Source organism: Mustela nivalis (genome assembly GCF_964662115.1).
Source record: "Mustela nivalis genome assembly, chromosome: 18".
Classification (NCBI taxonomy): domain Eukaryota; kingdom Metazoa; phylum Chordata; class Mammalia; order Carnivora; family Mustelidae; genus Mustela; species Mustela nivalis.
The window spans coordinates 44,189,484-44,205,771 of NC_139037.1; the positions used below are offsets into that span (position 1 = coordinate 44,189,484).

At 57.5% G+C, this 16,288-nt stretch overlaps 2 protein-coding genes across 21 annotated transcripts; one reads left to right on the plus strand and one right to left on the minus strand.

Annotated features, from left to right (window-relative positions):
- Window positions 1–8: 8 nt before the first annotated feature.
- GGN (gametogenetin) lies at window positions 9–4,921 on the minus strand. 3 transcript variants are annotated; one of them, XM_082709077.1, is made up of 4 exons: window positions 4,768–4,912; window positions 2,047–3,973; window positions 1,868–1,947; window positions 9–942 (listed from the first exon to the last, which is right to left on the minus strand). In XM_082709077.1, the coding sequence occupies exons 2-4, from the start codon at window positions 3,952–3,954 to the stop codon at window positions 825–827; spliced, it is 2,106 nt and encodes a 701-aa protein (XP_082565203.1). In that variant the 5' UTR covers window positions 3,955–3,973; window positions 4,768–4,912; the 3' UTR covers window positions 9–824. The 3 variants fall into 3 exon arrangements, with proteins under 3 accessions (XP_082565203.1, XP_082565202.1, XP_082565204.1); XM_082709076.1 differs by having other exon boundaries at window positions 1,868–3,973; window positions 4,768–4,907; XM_082709078.1 differs by lacking the exon at window positions 9–942 and having other exon boundaries at window positions 1,878–1,947; window positions 2,061–3,973; window positions 4,768–4,921.
- On the plus strand, window positions 62–15,580 carry SPRED3 (sprouty related EVH1 domain containing 3). Of its 18 annotated transcripts, none has more exons than XM_082709090.1 (7): window positions 5,321–5,419; window positions 5,695–5,841; window positions 7,350–7,530; window positions 8,635–8,803; window positions 8,901–8,977; window positions 11,257–11,400; window positions 12,176–15,580. In XM_082709090.1, exons 3-7 carry the CDS (start codon window positions 7,354–7,356, stop codon window positions 12,839–12,841), a joined length of 1,233 nt encoding a protein of 410 aa, XP_082565216.1. In that variant the 5' UTR covers window positions 5,321–5,419; window positions 5,695–5,841; window positions 7,350–7,353; the 3' UTR covers window positions 12,842–15,580. The 18 variants fall into 18 exon arrangements, with proteins under 18 accessions (XP_082565218.1, XP_082565209.1, XP_082565207.1 ...); XM_082709086.1 differs by having other exon boundaries at window positions 8,948–8,977; window positions 11,072–11,400; XM_082709092.1 differs by lacking the exons at window positions 5,321–5,419; window positions 5,695–5,841 and adding an exon at window positions 62–754 and having other exon boundaries at window positions 8,948–8,977; window positions 11,072–11,400.
- Window positions 15,581–16,288: the final 708 nt, after the last annotated feature.

A 16,288-nucleotide genomic window follows, 5' to 3' on the forward strand; every position in this document is an offset into this window, starting at 1 on the left:
GGGTGGAGATAACCCTCTTGTTGGGTCAGCCTCTGCCTGGCGGCCATTGCTGAAGCTCTTCGATGGCAGCCATGACGGGACCCCGGTGGCAGGAGAGCCCAGGTTCCAGGTAGAGGGATTGTTGCAGCCGGCTGTGGACCCACGGGACTGCCAGGCCAAGGCACGAGTTTTTCAGCGAAGGGGGTGATGCATCACAGTTTTTTAAATGTTTGTAATTAAACCAGTTTGTTCAATTACATGTGAAATGGAACCCGTCTGTGGGCTACCAGTTTGAGACCTCTGTGGAACGATAGATGTGGGTGCTGGCAAGCCTGCCCTGGTTCCCAGCCTTCCTGAGCCAGTACTGTTAGGACCCCTGGTACTGCCCCCAGCCTGTGTTTCCTGCCATGACGTTTTCGAGAAGTTGTTTAAGGCAGCTTCCAAATCTGGCTGAGCCATTTGTGGGATGACTTTCAACAAAGTCTTCTAGAGTCTGTTTCCACACCTGTATAAGGGAGTGATCACCCCTGCTTTCCAAGTGGATTTGTGCTGAACATCTCAGCTTGGCCTCAGATTGGCTCAGAAATGGGGCTGATGGTATTAAGGGTAACGAGACTGTCTAACCCGCTGGGCCCATCAGTCCAGGTGCCGGATGCCTGGATTTCCATGACTGCTGTCTGGATCGAGTCTCCTTAACTGTTTCTAAGACGTGCTTTCGTGGCGGCCTTTGCCCTAGCCCACCTCATCCCTTCAACCCTGAGGAAGTGACTGACAGGTAGCTAGACATCTGGATGGTTATTTTATTGTCAAGGACGGGGAAGCAGAGGGCACTGAGCAGACTGCACTCAGTTGGAATGAGTGGCTTGCAAGTCGTAGTGCTCCAGCCCAGCCACCAGGGAGCCAGCCAGCTTGATGGTGGCAACCCAGGGTGGCTCGCTCAGGTGGTTGGTGGGCGTGCTCAGCCTAGGGGGAGGGTAGAATCAGCAGGGCCTGGCCATGTGGTGGAGCCCTTGCCCCTCCTAGGTTTCACTTGCCCCATCTGTATGAAGGGCCATGTATCACAAAGGCAGTCTAGGGCAGGGTTATATCCACTTAAATTTAGGAAAGGGGGCTAAGGATTGGTGATAGTATCTGTGTCCTATACTCTCCCCCCCCCCCCCCCGCCTGGCCCATCCCTACCAAACCCTCAAGGGGTCCAGAGCAGAGGGTCTCTCGGTGATTCAGAATCTTTGGGAGCCAAGGTCAGATGAACTCTGGTGACCAGATTCCGAGATTCATTGTGTGTGTGTGTGTGTAGGAGGAGTGTGTAACAAAGATACACTATCTTTCTGGAGCTGAGGACTCGGCTATAGCCTCCTTAGCATGGGGATGGGACATCTGTTCCCTCTAGCTGCGAAAGCCTTGGAACCCAGAGTCAGGAGAAGTTCCTAAAGGCTGGAGAGGTCAGGAGTGTGAGGGGCTAAGTCAGGGACTTCTTTGGAGGTATACATTCATCTCCTCTGCTCCTATCCCTAAAAAACTTGAGACATGGTCCTTGGTACCCTGAGGGACAGGGTTAGGCTATGTATGGCATCAGTCCAGGGGGCACCAGCTTCCCTCCCTGACGGCTCCAGATCACAGGGCCAAGAGTCAGCTTGGAGATCTGTGTACCAAGAGGCTGGACCAAGGCATACACTGTTCCTGGTCAGCGGTCAGTATGGTGTCAAGTTTTCTCTTGGTGCTGAAGGATTGGAGCTCAGCTGGGTTTGAGATACAGCCAAGGAAAGGGTCAGGGGTCAGCTGCCGTCTGGATTCCAGAGGGCTGAATGGGACTCTATCCGGGAAGATCGGGTTCAGGACTTCAAGGGGTATACCCTTCCCTCCCTACTACCTGATGACCTTTCCTCACCAGGCAGACACGTTGCGTGGTAGACGGCGATGACGCGGCTGGTGGCGGCAGTAACACTTGCAGGGACAGGAGTTAAGCACCTGGAAGGGCGGCCAGTGGCGTGTGGTGCCCGTGTTAGCCATCCCTGCTGGAGGGGTCCCGCCGCCACCACCACCCCTTCCACCACCACTGTCAGTCACGATAGCTGCAGTACGTTCGCGAGGACCATCTCCCGGCGCGCCATCCTCACGGGTCGCGCCTCGGGCTGCTCGGGCACCCTTGCTCCTTCGCGTGCGGGCCTTGATGGGCGCAGGCGCAGGCAGCGTTGGCTCCATGGTGGGAGCTGGAGCCGGGGATGGGGCGGGGGCCGAAGCGGGAGCGGGAGCTGGAGCCAGAGCGGGGGCTGATGCCGGAGCTGGAGCGGGAGCCGGGGCTGGGGCCCGGGCCGGGGCCGGAGCCGGGGCCGGGGCAGGGCCCGGGGCCGGGGATGGCGTCGGCGCTGGCGCTGGAACAGGAGCCGGGGCCGGGACCGGAGCCGGGGCCGGAACTGGGGCCGGGGTCTGGGCCGGGGCCGGGGCGGGGGTCGGGGTGGGGGCCTGGTCAGCAGCCAAGGCGAGGGGCAGAGTGGGAGCCGGGGCGGGAGCCAAAGCCATCTCCAAGTGGCCCGGGCGTGGAGTGGGAGGGCGGACCACGGGCAGCCGCGTTGGCAGGAGCACTGGCGGCTGCGGAGTCGGCGGCGGCGCGGGAGGCGGCGTGGGTGGTGGCGTGGGCGGCGGCGGTGGCAGCACCTCCTGTGGGCCTCCCGGCCGGGTGCTCACAGGCTCACCATGGGTGGGCGCCGGGAAGATGAACATAGGCGGCGCCAGCAGGGTCGGTGCAGGCCTCCGGGGCCCGGGGGTTGGGTGCATCTGCCCCGGCGGAGGCGGTGGGGACCCCCAGGGCCCTGAGAGCGCGGCAGCGCGCCGTCTGGGCACCCCGACACCGCCGCCGGCTCCGTTGAAACGGAAGTGGCGTTCAGGGCCATCCGCAGGGCTCACCCAGTCAAATTTGGGCTTCGAGCCTGGAAAGGTGGTATAGGGTGGCGGCGGAAGGGTCCTGGCGTGGGACATGGGCGCCGAGGGGGTTCCAGAACACCCCTCGCCGTCTCCATCACCGCCTTCTGCTTCCTGAGTCCCCCGAGGGACCTCTCCCGAGGGTCGAGCGACCCCAGGAGCCAGGGGCCCCTGCTTCAGGACCTCAGCGTAAGAGATGGAACCCGACGCGGCAGCGAAGAGCCCTCCGCCTCCTCCGCTACCCCCGAGCGAGGCTTTGGGTGCTAAGGAACTCGAGGCTGCCGCAGGGGCCAGAGTGGGCCCCGACTTGAAGGTGACTTTGCATAGCAAACTGAGGCCGGATTCAGAGACCGCAGGCCGGGCCATTTCTCCCTCGCCCGCTTGGGGAGGCGCCCCTCTGCGAGCTCCAACCGCCGTCTGGCCCTCGCTGCCGTACCCGACCTGACTTTCTGTGGGGGGCGTGGCGGGTGTGGCCAGAGCAGGAATGATTCTGTGATCCGGAGGCTGCCGGTCGGAAGGTGGCGGTGGTGGCAACTTCCGCGGCTCCAAGGGCAGTGGAGTAGGGGATGGGGCCCTCGGGACAGACTTGGGGTCCTCTCCAGTTACTTGCCGGGGCGGCGGAGGCAGCGGACGGAGGCTCGGAGGATCGCCCTGGCCGCGATGGCTCGCCTCCAGCAGACCGCGCATCCGGGGCACTGGAGTGCCCGTGGGTTTTCGCCACTTAGACGGCGCGGGCAACAGGGTCCCCACGGAGGGCGGGGGTGGTGTAGAGACCGCGGCCGCAGCCGCCTCCTCTGAAAGGGGCGTCACTGGCGAGGGCAGTTGTAAGGTCAGGGGCGAGGGTGAGGCCTGGGGCTCCGGGGGTAGCAGGATTCCCGGGGGCGCGGAGCTTCCAGGGAACCAGACGCCCAGCCCGCGAGCCAGGCGCATCGCCGGGGAGGAGGGGGTCACCTCGGGCTCCACCAGGGATGTCCGGCGGGACTCAGAGGAGCGGTCCGAGGCCTGTTCTTTTCGGGAGCCCCCGCCCGCGGACGGCTCCGACTGCACGTTCCCCATTTCTGACGGAGGTCGGGGACTGTGGTCAGAAAAACTTACGCCTGTCAGTCTGCTAAAACTGTGGGGACTCCACGAGGCTGGCTGTGTCTGGTCCTACCTGTCCACCCCAGACCGGCCCCTATGTTCCAAGATCCACTCAGGCACCAGTTGCTAGCCGCATTCTTGTTCCCTGACTCTCGAAGCTCAGTCGTTCTTCCCCGTTGCCCCATTCAGCTACTGTCATGCCTTCTTCCTCATGACCCCATTCAGTTGCTGTTCAGATACTTAGGCTCCATTCTCTTAGTTAGTGTACTAAGGTTCTGTCCCTGTCTCCCCATCCTGGCTTGTCCCTCAGGTCACATCCCTACACTTTGACCATATATCCCCGGTCTCTAGGCTCCAAGCTGCAGGGCTTGCCCGCTTTCCTGTCCGTTACTCAGACCACATCACTCATGATGATTGTGCTCAGTAAGTAGCCTTTAAGGCCTGCAAGGAGTTCAAACTTCTCTCCCAGTCTTCTAACCTGGCTCGGAGGCCCAGGCGCCGCCCCTGCTCTCTGGTCCCGCCCCTGATTGTCAGTATCCGTCCTCATCACCGACCCCAGGTCTGGCCACTCCTCCGCAGTATTCCAGTCTTGCTAACCCCCTAGTCCTCACTTCTAACCCTCCGATCCCTCTCTCTGAGTCTATCATTTGAGTCTCGCCCTCTTCTCAGGCAACGGCAAATCTTCGGGCCTCACTCCTAAACTTTTACTGCTCCTGGTCTAACACTCAGGCCCCACCCCTTTCTCCAACTCCGCCCTGGCCCCGCCTTCGCCCAGAGGTTCCCACTCACCGACTCCTCCAGCCGACCAAAGTTCAGACCGCGGCCCCCTGGGCCCAGGGCAGGGCGGGGAACGGCCGTAGCAGAAAATAACCGAAAAGAACGGGAGTGAAGCGGTAGATGGCAAGTGGGCGAGACAGCGAGGGCGGACCCCGAGATCTAGGCCCCGCCCCCGGGCTCGAGGCCCCGCCCTCCGGTGAGACAGTTGCAGGCCGGCCCACTACGAACCTGGATCTCCCTTTGAAATATTCCGACGTCTTCTTCCCCGCCCCCAGACCTTGCAGTCCTAGGCCACACCCCTTCAGAGTGTAATCCTTAGCCCCTCCTCTTCAAAATGCTCCGCCCCCGTCGTTAGTCCCTCGAAGCTCCGCCCATTACGAACACTGCCACGGAGCTCCTCCCTTTCAGCGCTCTCGTGGGCCCCGCCCATAAGACAATTTACCTCTAAACTCCACCCTTCAGGACCCCACAACATCTCTTCCCAAGACCCTCTCTTTCTTTGGGCCTGCCTAGGAGGCCCATCCACTGCGGAGCCGCCCCTTCCATGACGCAAGCGCTTGTACGCGCCCTCGGCGTCCTCACCGACTCTCCTTCCCAAGGCCCTCCGTCCCCGCCCCCTTGCGAATGCTCCCATCTCGCCCCACCCCTTTTCGAACTCTACCAGGTACTCAGCTCCTCCCATTTAGAACCCAAAGCAAAGACCCTCACCTCTTTAGAACCCTGAGACCCGGCCATGTCCCGGACCTTTCACCACGTCCCCAGGGATCAATGGCGCGAATAGGTGGGAAAGTGGGGGATCTTTTCTGGATCCTGAGAAAATGGGGGCTGGGGGGCTGTTCTCTGTAGCTAGTGACGGGCTCTAGGACCCAGCGGGCAAGTACGCCCGCCTCGCGCTTACCCCTCCCCCAAGCCGCCCCCTCCCCCTCACCCATCTTCCAGGTTCCCCCTCCCTCCCCCGTCGCCCCGGCTCCCGGTGCCCGTCTCTAGCGCCGCTGGAGCCAGCGAGGGAGCCGGAGCGAACAGGAGGAGGAGGAGGAGGAGGCCAAGTCGCCGCCGCTCGGAGCCCGGCCGGAGCCTCCCAGGCAGGTGCCAAGAGGGGCGAGGGGGCGGGGGCTGACAGACTGCCTGTCCTGGTGAGGGGGCGGCCTGGACCGCGCTGCGCCTCCTGCCCACCGGGGCGCCCCCCGGACCGCGGCTGGAGGGACAAGGGGGTGGGGGCCCCCAAACTGCGCGGCAGCCATTTGGGGTACCAGTCTCCATTTGGGGGCCTGGACTTCTGCGAGGACGCCCCATTCATAAAATTCCGAACTGGACCCCCACCATTGAGGAACTCTGGGGACCACTCCCCCAGGGAAACAGATGTATGGAGAGCATAGGACATTCAGAAATCCCGGCGTCCCATCTCAGCTAGGCCCTGGGGGACCCCTACCCTCTTTCTCTGCTTCACCTGTTGTTGGGGGAGGCGGGCGGACAAAGGAAGCAGCGTCACGTGACTGCTCATTCACAAAATCCCATCCCATTGAGAAAAGGGGGCTGGGGGCGCTGCGACCGCCCCTTCCCCTCCCAAAGGGCCGGGGAAAACCGACAGCCTGCAGGTGGGGGAAGGGGCTAGAGCTCGTTGCCTTGGTCCCTAAGGTTGAGACGCCAGGGTCCCTGCGCTATGTGGTAGTGAGGGGCTGGACGCTGGTCGCGATTACTGGGCGGAGGGCTACGTCCCCTGAGCTGGGGGGCGGGGTAAGAAGGTTCTGAAGGATGCTGGGGCGGGGAGGGGGAGGAGGAGGGATCAATTCTCCACCTCCCCTCAATCTCTCCCCCTTGCTTTCCTTCGGCTGGGACCTGAGGGAGCAGGCTTGATTTTTGTGAATGAAACGCACTCTGGTTGTGTCTTGGTCGCCCGTTCCTGGCTTCTTCTGCCTCCATCTCCCTTTCGGCCTCTCTCTGGCCATTTCTGGTTCTCTCGCTTCTCCCTGCCCATCTCCCGTTGCTGGGTGACTCAGTGAGCTTTGCATCCGGTCTCATTCATAAATCCGGGAAGGGGTGGGGGGGAAGAGAGCCTGGGTTTCTCACCCAGCCAGTGGCCTGGGCGGCAGAGTGTGGAGACAGTGTAGGGGGGATCTGGAGCTGAGTTGATGGGCTCTAAGAAAATACATATGCGCAGGCACCCAGCTGTGAGGGGGAACCATGGGTGGGGCTGTGGGAATGTGCTGAGGGATGAGAGGAGACTGGGTTGATAGGGGAAGAGCTGGAGGGGGAAGGGAAGTGGAAAACTGAGGCTGTGGGGGTCAGGATGGGAACGATGGGGAAACAGACGAAGGTGGGTATGGAGAGGACAGGTAGATGTGGAGAAGATGAGCGTAGGAGAAAAGAGATGGCATGAGGAAGAAAGAAGCCATGCTGGAAGAAGGTGGGCATGGGGAGGAGAAGGCAGGCATGTCAGAGAAAGTGAGAATCATTGCCTGCGAGTGCAGTGGATCCAGACGTGAGGGATGAAGACGGGGGATGAGGGTTGGGGATGAGGGTTGGGGGAACGCTGAATGAGAGAACAGCACTGCAGCCCACTGACTGTGTTGTACCCATTTCCCCACCCCCTCCAGGTACATGGTTCAGGTCCGAGCCGTGGTGATGGCCCGAGATGACTCCAGTGGGGGCTGGCTGCCTGTGGGGGGCGGGGGCCTCAGCCAGGTGAGCGTTTGTCGGGTCCGAGGGGCCAGGCCCGAGGGGGGGGCCCGCCAGGGGCACTACGTCATCCACGGGGAGCGCCTTCGGGACCAGAAAGTGAGCCACCCTGGGGCGTGGGGGTAGGGTGGGGGCGTGGGGGAAGTAAGGGGATGGGTCTGGGAGTGCAGAGATGAAGTCAGGTCATCTCCCAGCCCAGAATCAAGCCCGGGTTTGGGACATGGTGTGGAACTGAATATCTGTCTGATGGAGAACAACTGGGCGTTCTGAGACAATCTGGGTGTATCAAGCAGGGCCTGTCTACTGCCATTGTCCAAAGGGCCGTCAGGGCAGCCTCCTCCCTGGTCTTGCCCTGCTCCTGCTCCATCCCCCAACCTCAGTCTGTTCTGCAGGGGCCCTGCTAACACCTGACTCAGAACATGTCCTTCCCTCTGCTCAGAACTCTCCGGTGGCTCCATCTTGCTCAGAGATCCTTACCAGGAGGTCCTACACCACCAGCCCCTGTCTGCTCTAAGTATATGGAGGCATTTGGTGGGGGACCATCTGGACGGGTCAGATAGGGTTTACAATCCTATATGTGGGTTCAGCAGGAATATTCTGGGCTGCCTGGCATGATTTGGAAGGACAGTGTTGACGTTTCAGCTGGGGGTGTGGTAGAAAGACTTGGATTATTTGAAAAGGCTTGGGGTACAGCTTGCATTTCAGAGCAGGGGTTGGAAGGGACAATGTAGGGGGATTTGAACTGGTGTGAAGGAATATGGTGATGTTGGGCAAGGCTGTGAGGAAACACCTAGGGTGTTGACCAGCATCAAGGGGAAAGCTATGGAAGTTGATAAGAATTTTGAGGTAGCATTTTTGGAGATTATTGGGGCATCAGAAGGAGCCTAATGGTAATATTCTGAGCTGTTCAATAAAGTTCAGGGAGTATTACTGAGACAGAAGGAGGGACATTGGGTTATCAGAAGGGGGCATGAGGAAAATATAGGGTTTAAGGGGCTTGGGGAAATGTTGGGATATCAGAGGTGTGCTCAATAAAGTTGGGAAGTGGTGTTGGATTGTTGATCAGGGTTCAGGGGTACACCTAGGATTGACAAATGAAGTTTGTGGGATGCTGAGGTATATAGCTAGGCTGAGGGGTGAAAGGAAGTCACAGGCATGGCTGGAAGGGGGCTGCTGACCTGACCCCCTCTTACCACCCCTCAGACCACCTTGGAGTGTACCCTGAGGCCAGGCTTGGTTTACAACAAAGTGAACCCCATCTTCCATCACTGGAGCCTGGGTGACTGCAAGTTTGGACTGACGTTCCAGAGTCCCGCGGAGGCTGATGAGTTCCAGAAGAGCCTGCTGGCCGCACTGGCTGCGCTGGGTCGAGGTGAGCGGTGCAGGCGGTGGGTGCTGGAGGATGTGGCAGGACGGTGGGAGAAGCTGGGACCCAGGGAACTCACTATCTGCCTCTCTTCCTGCCCCAGGCTCGCTTACCCCCTCTTCCTCCTCCTCTTCTTCCTCCCCTTCCCAGGACACCGCAGAGACCCCCTGCCCTCTGACGGTGAGTCCAGGACACCACTCTGCTGGGAGGGCAGGGATTATTTCTATTCTCCAAACATTCTTGAGCATCTCTTGTGTATCAGGCAGCATGCCACATGCTGGGGACACAAATTTGGGCCCAAACTATTAATATCAATGTGATTCCTGTTATCCTAGCTTTCCTATTCTGTTGTGGGTCACATATTCATTCAAGAGTATTTATTGAGCACCTGTAAATAAGTAGTGTTTTAGGCACTGGGGATACATCAGTGAACAAAACAAAGTCCCTTTCCTCATGGAGCTTCTATTCTAGTGTGGAAAGGCAGAAAATTTAAAAAAAAAAAAAAAAGATAAAAGATAAAAGAAAAAAAAAAGATAAGCCATATCTTTTATAGTGAACAAATTAATGACAAGTTCATCCTCCCAGTTACTCAGGGTACCAACCTTGAAGTCATCGTTGACTTTTGTCCTTTTTTATGCTCCTCATCTAATCTCTTGTCAAATATTGGCTTTGCCTTCAAATGACTAGGATCTGCCTCCAGCCTGGTACTGTCCAACCTCATCTGCCAACCAGAGCATCTCGCCAGCCTCTTATTGTTAACTGCCCCCCTCCTATTTCCTACTATCTAGAAATTCCTCACATGCAGCCAGAGGGACCCTATTGACATTTAAGACAGATTGTGGCCATCCCACAACTCAGAACCCTTCCAGGGGTCTATCTCACTCAGGGTAAAGGACAAAGCATATAAGATCCCATGCCATTTAGCCCCCCTGTTCTCCCTTTTGCTCACTGTGCTCCAGCCACACTAGCCTCCTCATTGTTACTCCAACACGGCAGGTATGTTCCTGTCTCAGAGCCTTTGCACTGGCTGTTACTTCTGTCTTGGAAAATATTCTTCCCCAAATTTCCACATGCCTCATCCCCTTACTTCCTTCAGGGTTTTATACACATATCACCTTCTGAGTGAGGCTCTTCCTGAGTAAGCTGTTCAAAACTGTGATGTCCCGATGCTCCCTATCCTGTTCTAATTTTTCCCTGTTCTAGATATTTTCCTTATTTTCTTCCTATAGGCAGTTTTCTTTTTCTTTCTTTCTTTCTTTCTTTTTTTTAAATACTTTATTTATTTGAGAGAGAGATAGCAAGAGAGAACATGAGGCGGTGGCGGAGAAAGGGAGAAGGAAGCTCCTTGCACAGCAGGGAACCCAACTAGAGGCTCAGGTCCAGGGGACCATGGACCTGAGCCAAAGGCAGACACTTAACTGCTTAATCGACTGAGCCACCCCAGTGCCCTAGTATGGACAGTTTCTTATCTGTTAGCTTATTGCTAGAATGCCAGCTCCAGGAGGGCAAAGGATCTTTTGTTGCTTTCTTGCTGCATGTCCGAGACCTAAAACAGTGCCTGGTATACAGTAAGTGTTCAGTAAATATGTGTCAAGTACATTTATTGAATGAATAAATGCACATAATGTCAGATGTGATTTGGCATTTGCTGGGAACAGTGGGAGTTGCTGAGACTTAGAAGAACAAAACTGGTTCCCTGGGCAGAAAAGTGGGAATCGCAGGGTGGAGGGAGAGGTGGATGGGGCCACAGAAATCTCGTGGACAGGTCCTATGTATTTGGTGCTTACTCAAGAAAGATGCTGGACTTCCCATGCTCCATCTTACATCCTTGCAATGGCCTTGTGTGAGCCTGGCATGCCGTAGGTGCTCAATGAATGTTTACTGAAGATAGATGGATGAAGTCAGAATGATGACCCCCACCCAAGCTACAGAAACCAAGGGTCTGAGAAGTGACATTTCCCTTTGTAAAGGACAGGTGGTTTGGCTGAGAAGGAACACCTTCCTGTTGGGTGGTGGGGGCCCCCGTCAAGATCTGGGGATGGGAATGAGTCAGGAACGTGGCCGACTGGCCAAGGGAGAGGGTTTCTGAGAAAGGGAAAGATATTTGGTTGTTCCGTAGGTCAGTGAGCAAGCTGAGTAGATAAAGATGAAGGGGTCTTTGAGAACAGTGACCATTTCCAGCTCTTTCTGTTGTTTAGGCATGTGTTATGCCCTGTACAGTGGGTCCTAACCACATCCTTATGAATAGACACTATTATGATCCCCATTTTACAGAGAAGGAAACTGAGGCTCAAAGAGATGAGCTCACTTGCCGGAGGTCACACAACCAGTCAGTGGCAGAGCTGGGGCTTGCACGGAGGCCTGTCTGGCCGCAGAGCTCTCGCTTGCCATGGGAGGGGGTCTATGTGAGGGCATCAGCTGTGCCGGGGTCCGGCTCTGAGGCCGCCACTCTCCCCCAGTCCCATGTGGACAGTGAGTCCTCCTCCAGTCACAGCCGCCAGGAGACGCCTCCCACCGCCGCGGCGGCCACTATCATCACGGTGGAGTCAGCTTCTGGCTTCGGGCCAGCTACATCCCCCCAGCGCCGCCGCTCCTCCGCTCAGGTGCGACCTCCCGCCTCCACTGGAAGTCTGGGGCTTGTGGGGGTGGGGAGGAAGTGGGGAAGGGTGCCGGGGTCCAGAGGTAGGTGGGTGCTGAGACCCCAGAAGGACAAGAGACTGCAGACAGATCCTCAGGGATGGTTGGCTTGAGTTCGTGGCAGTGATGGTAGAGAGGGTGCCTGGGGACTTAGGTTCCTTGAAGCATCTGTGTGGGCTTTCCCTGTGTGTCCTGCGCTCTTGGAGATTTTGGAAAGTTCTGAGTTCTGAATCAAAGGGGCTTAGGGGATGACTTAGACAATTCTTCGAGTATATTAGGGAGTTTTTCATGCTTGTGGAAGGAGTTCTTTAGATTGGTTAATTTATTAGGTGGGGCATGGACACCAAAGGGGCTAAGCTCCCCGGGGACTGGATTCCTGTGTCCTGAAGGACATGGCTGGAGTCCCAAGCTCCTGGATCTGGGAGTAGGGGGGTTTGGGTGCTAGGACTTCCTGGGTCTTGAAAGAGGGCAGGGCTGAGAGCCCGAGTCACTGGGTCCTTAAGGTGTGGGCTTGGTGCCTGGATTCTTTGGTCTGTTCTTGGATTTGAGAGGATTGGGCTGGAGGCTTGGAAGTCTGAATGCCAGACCCAGAGACACTCAGGATCCCAGGGCAGCTTCCTAAGATGAATGAGGCCTGAAGGCTGGGTCTTTGGATTCTCGTCTTCTGAGACTGGGATGGATTGTGGTGGAGCGTGAGGGATCACAGACCCCGCTAACCTGTTCTATCCCTTCACCCCACAGAGCTACCCTCCGCTCCTACCGTTCACGGGGATTCCGGAGCCCTCAGAGCCCCTGACTGGGGCAGGGGGCCCGGGATGGGGTGGCCGTGGCTATGAGGATTACCGGCGCGCCGGGCCGCCCGCGCCCCTCACCCTGTCCACCTGCGTCGTGCGCTTCGCCAAGACCGGCGCGTTGAGGGGCACAGCCCTGGGGCCCCCTGCCACACTACCCGCCCCTCTCGCCGAGGCTGCGCCTCCAGCGCCCCCTGCTCGCCCACCCCCGGGCCCCGGCCCTGCCCCTGCGCCTGCCAAGGCTTCCCCCGAGGCGGAGGAGGCGGCGCGCTGCGTGCACTGCCGGGCACTCTTCCGCCGCCGCGCGGATGGGCGCGGCGGTCGCTGCGCGGAAGCCCCGGACCCGGGTCGCCTGCTGGTGCGCCGGCTCAGTTGCCTGTGGTGCGCTGAGAGCTTGCTCTACCACTGCCTGTCGGACGCGGAGGGTGACTTCTCGGACCCGTGCGCCTGCGAGCCAGGCCACCCGCGTCCCGCGGCGCGCTGGGCCGCGCTGGCCGCACTCTCCCTGGCTGTGCCCTGCCTCTGCTGCTATGCGCCCCTGCGCGCCTGCCACTGGGTCGCGGCGCGATGCGGCTGCGCAGGCTGCGGGGGTCGCCACGAGGAGGCGGCGCGGTGAGAACGGCCTGGTGGGTCCGGTAGCTGCACCAAGGACCCCAAAATGAGGGTCCAGGACCCTGGACTCCGTTCGGACCCCCAAACCCAAACCTAGGCACACCCGGAACTTGGAGCTTGAGTTTGGATTGAGAGACCCCAGACCTGGAACCTGGACCCCAAACTTAGGACTGAGAGACCCCAGACCCAGCTTCACTGGGATGTCTGTCCAAGAGGTCCCAGGCACCCTGAGTTCTGGCACCCCCATCCTGCCACCAACCTCCTCCCTGACTTAGACTGGGGAGACTCCAGGCATCCCCAAACCCTTCACCTCAGGCAGGCTGGGGAGCACATGTATCCCCAAGAGATGCAGGGCCCTGAACCCCGACCCCATGATGCCTGACACATGAGCCCTCAGATTACAGTGAGTCAGGACCTGTCTATAACCTGACCCTGCCTGCATACAATTAACTCCCGGATCTTGAGACCATAGAACCTAGATGCACCCCAAATGGTCCCTGAATGCTCACCTAAAACTTGGGGCACCCATATCTGAGATAGTCTTGTAGCCCCCTAGCATCCTAGAGGTACAAAAACCCCTCTCAAGATGCCCTGAGTCCATAGGTGTGCCCAGACACATGTTCTCTGCCCAAAATGTCTTGCAAGACTCATCTCTGAGCCTCCCAGTGTTTTCCCCACCAAGATCTAGATGTCAGATCCAGGATGCTCTGGGAACCAAGGATCAAAGACCTCTGTAGACCCACTCATCCCAAGCCAGTGTTCCCAGAGCTTTGGATCTCATACATAGGACTCTGAGGTGCCTAATGCTCCCAGATGTAGTACTGAAGGTCCCCAACCCCTTAGGGCCCAAGGCACTGGTCTCAAGTCCTCAGATAACCCTCTTTCAAAACCTCTTAGATTTGGATTTCAAGCCCCAGAATGGCCTGGAATCTTTGGCTGCTTTGTACCCACAGATCCCCAATCCCCTCAAGGCTGGAAGCTCATCTCCCAGATGATGGGATGTTCATGGCCACACAGGCCTCTCACCCCTTGGCCCCCAGCTCCTGAATGACCCCAAGGTGCTTTGGGAGCACTGGTCCCAAGACTCCAAGGTGCCATTGGTCCCCCAAATTCAGGGCTTAAGCCTCCACAACATTGATATTGTCCCTAACTCAAGACCTTGGCCCATCCACATGCTTCAGGACCATAGCACCTTCAGATCCCCGATTTCTGTGGACTCAGACCTCTTCAGCCTGATATTCCCTGATACCTGCTGCCCTTGAATCCTGCTGACAATAAGCCCCTGAAACCCCAAGGTCCCAGACCTCCGAATTTGAACTTTAAGGGCCCCATCCCAAGCCTCCAGCATCTCACAGAACTACTCCTTTACTATGGTAAAACAAAAACAAAAACAAAAAAAAACCCCATCATCTTGAGCTCATGTTTCTGGGTTCCAGGAGCATCCCAGAACTCCACATCCATCTCTAGGACCCAGCATTGCATAGATGATGGTGCAAACTGTTTGCTAAGCAAAGACACACAGTCAAGATGGGGGTGGCTGGAATTCACACCACACTCTGCTGGCTGTACTGTGCACATAGTGGACACACACATAAACACACACACACTCAGTCACTCCCTTTGCACTCTGCCCCAAGCCCAAACTTAAGCCCCAGCCCTAGTCCAAGCTTTTTATGTTCTGCCCTGTTAACCCCTTCCCTTCCATCTCAGAGTTGGGGGTAGCTTTGTGAAGCTTGAAAGCCAGTTTCATGGCCCTCTGTGATGCCACAGTCTCTTTTCCCTGAGTGGAATGGGACTTTCAGGGTATCTCAGATATGATGGCCTGAAGCAGAGGATCAAGGTCTTGGAGCAAGACAATTTCAATGCTGTATGGGCTTGGGACCTGCAGGTGGTCCCAAGAATCTGGAAATGTGCATTTACCTTTCTTCATTACCCAGACTTGGATGGCCTTGTAGGGGTTTCAAGGGATAGGTCAAGGGGGTCAGAGGGTTAGATCCTTCTGTCACTTCCTTTAAATTATTAACTATTTATTACATCCGGAACCTGTGAGATTCCGCTCTCCCAACCAGACCCTGGGATGGGTGAGAGAAAAGGGGGATGTCCCTCCCATCCCCACTCTGCCCAGCTCTCTTCACTGTCAGACCCACCAGAGCTGAGGGCAGAGGGACCGGGGGCTGGGGCGGCCTGGGTCCCCATCCCCTTCTCTGTGCCTCGGTCTCCTCCCTTCCGTGGTGGGCGGGGGGAAGCTCCATTCTTAACCTACCTCGTTTTGGGGAGGGGTGGGACGGGGACCAGAGTGCTGTAAGGTGCTGTGGGATCTGCGGATGAAGTGCTGGGAGCTGGGGAAAGTTCCCCCAGCTCCCACCTCCCAGCACCGCCTCTCCCAGGTCTCCCAGTCCTGCTCCCTGCTGATACCCACCTCTGATCCATGATTACTCTTCATCACCCCCAAATCAGGGGTGCATGGAGGGCTGACCCTGGGAGCCAGGAAGACCTCAGACCCTGGAGCCCCCAGGCCCAATTTCCCAGCTGCTTGCCCCTCAGATTGGATGCTTGGCCCCCAGATTTGGGGGAGGCACCCCGACACTTATCTTCCTGATCTTGATTCCAAGCCAGTCTGTGACCTCAATATTGTTACCATCAGTGCAGGCTGCCGTGGCGGGGGAGGACGGGAGCCAAAGACCCAGCCTTGTCATTGGGGAGGGGGCATGAGATATTCGCTCCAAGAAATGTCTGTGACAAAGTCTCAGCCTGTGTCCTTTATTTGCATTGATGCACCGCATCCACTCACCTTCCTGAACCACCGAACCAGTCGCCTACCAGATTTGTCCTTTCTCCTTCACATCCTTTAGTCCCAAGCAGACCCTCTGGCTGAGTTTTATACATTTAGTCACTCAAATACACTTACCGAACATCTGTCATATGCCAGGCCCTGTTCTCAGCACCAAGGACAAGGCATTGAACAGAACAGACAAAAATCCTTCCCCACGAGCAGCTTATGAACTTTACAGTGGAGACAATAAATGACATGTTAGAAATGATATGCGCTGTAAAGAAAAGTAAAGTGGAGATGGGGGATACAGTCATTTCTAGTCAGGGTCACCAGGGAGCTGGCATTTGAATAAAGCCATGAAGAAGGTGAGGGAGTCCTGTGGATGTCTGCAGGAAGAACATTCTAGGTAAAGGGGCGTGTCTAGCATGTCTAGGTAAGTCTGAGGGACTTCAAGGGAGGGAGTGTCTGGAGGGGACAAATCGGGGAGGAAGGTATTTAGGGGATGAGGGGGGGAGAGGAGCCAGTGCACATCTGTGGGTCCTGGAGAGCCATCGCATGGATGTTGCTGGTCACCCTGAGTTAGCTGGAGATAAGGCAAGGCTCTAAGCATGGGAGGGCTGTGACCTGACTCAGGTGTTTACATACTACCTCTGATTGCCCATGGGGAACAGAGAGTAG

What these genes read in the sequence shown, in the direction of transcription:
- GGN (XM_082709076.1), bottom strand. Translation starts at nt 3,954, where the DNA reads ATGGGGAACGTGCAGTCGGAGCCGTCCGCGGGCGGGGGCTCCCGAAAA. An exon ending in CCACGCAACGTGTCTGCCTG is followed by an intron (nt 943 to 1,867) that starts GTGAGGAAAGGT and finishes CCCTCCCCCTAG; the next exon opens with GCTGAGCACGCCCACCAACC.
- SPRED3 (XM_082709081.1), top strand. Translation starts at nt 5,380, where the DNA reads ATGCTCCCATCTCGCCCCACCCCTTTTCGAACTCTACCAG. An exon ending in CCCTTTTCGAACTCTACCAG is followed by an intron (nt 5,420 to 5,694) that starts GTACTCAGCTCC and finishes CCCATCTTCCAG; the next exon opens with GTTCCCCCTCCCTCCCCCGT. An exon ending in GCCGCCGCTCCTCCGCTCAG is followed by an intron (nt 11,401 to 12,175) that starts GTGCGACCTCCC and finishes TTCACCCCACAG; the next exon opens with AGCTACCCTCCGCTCCTACC.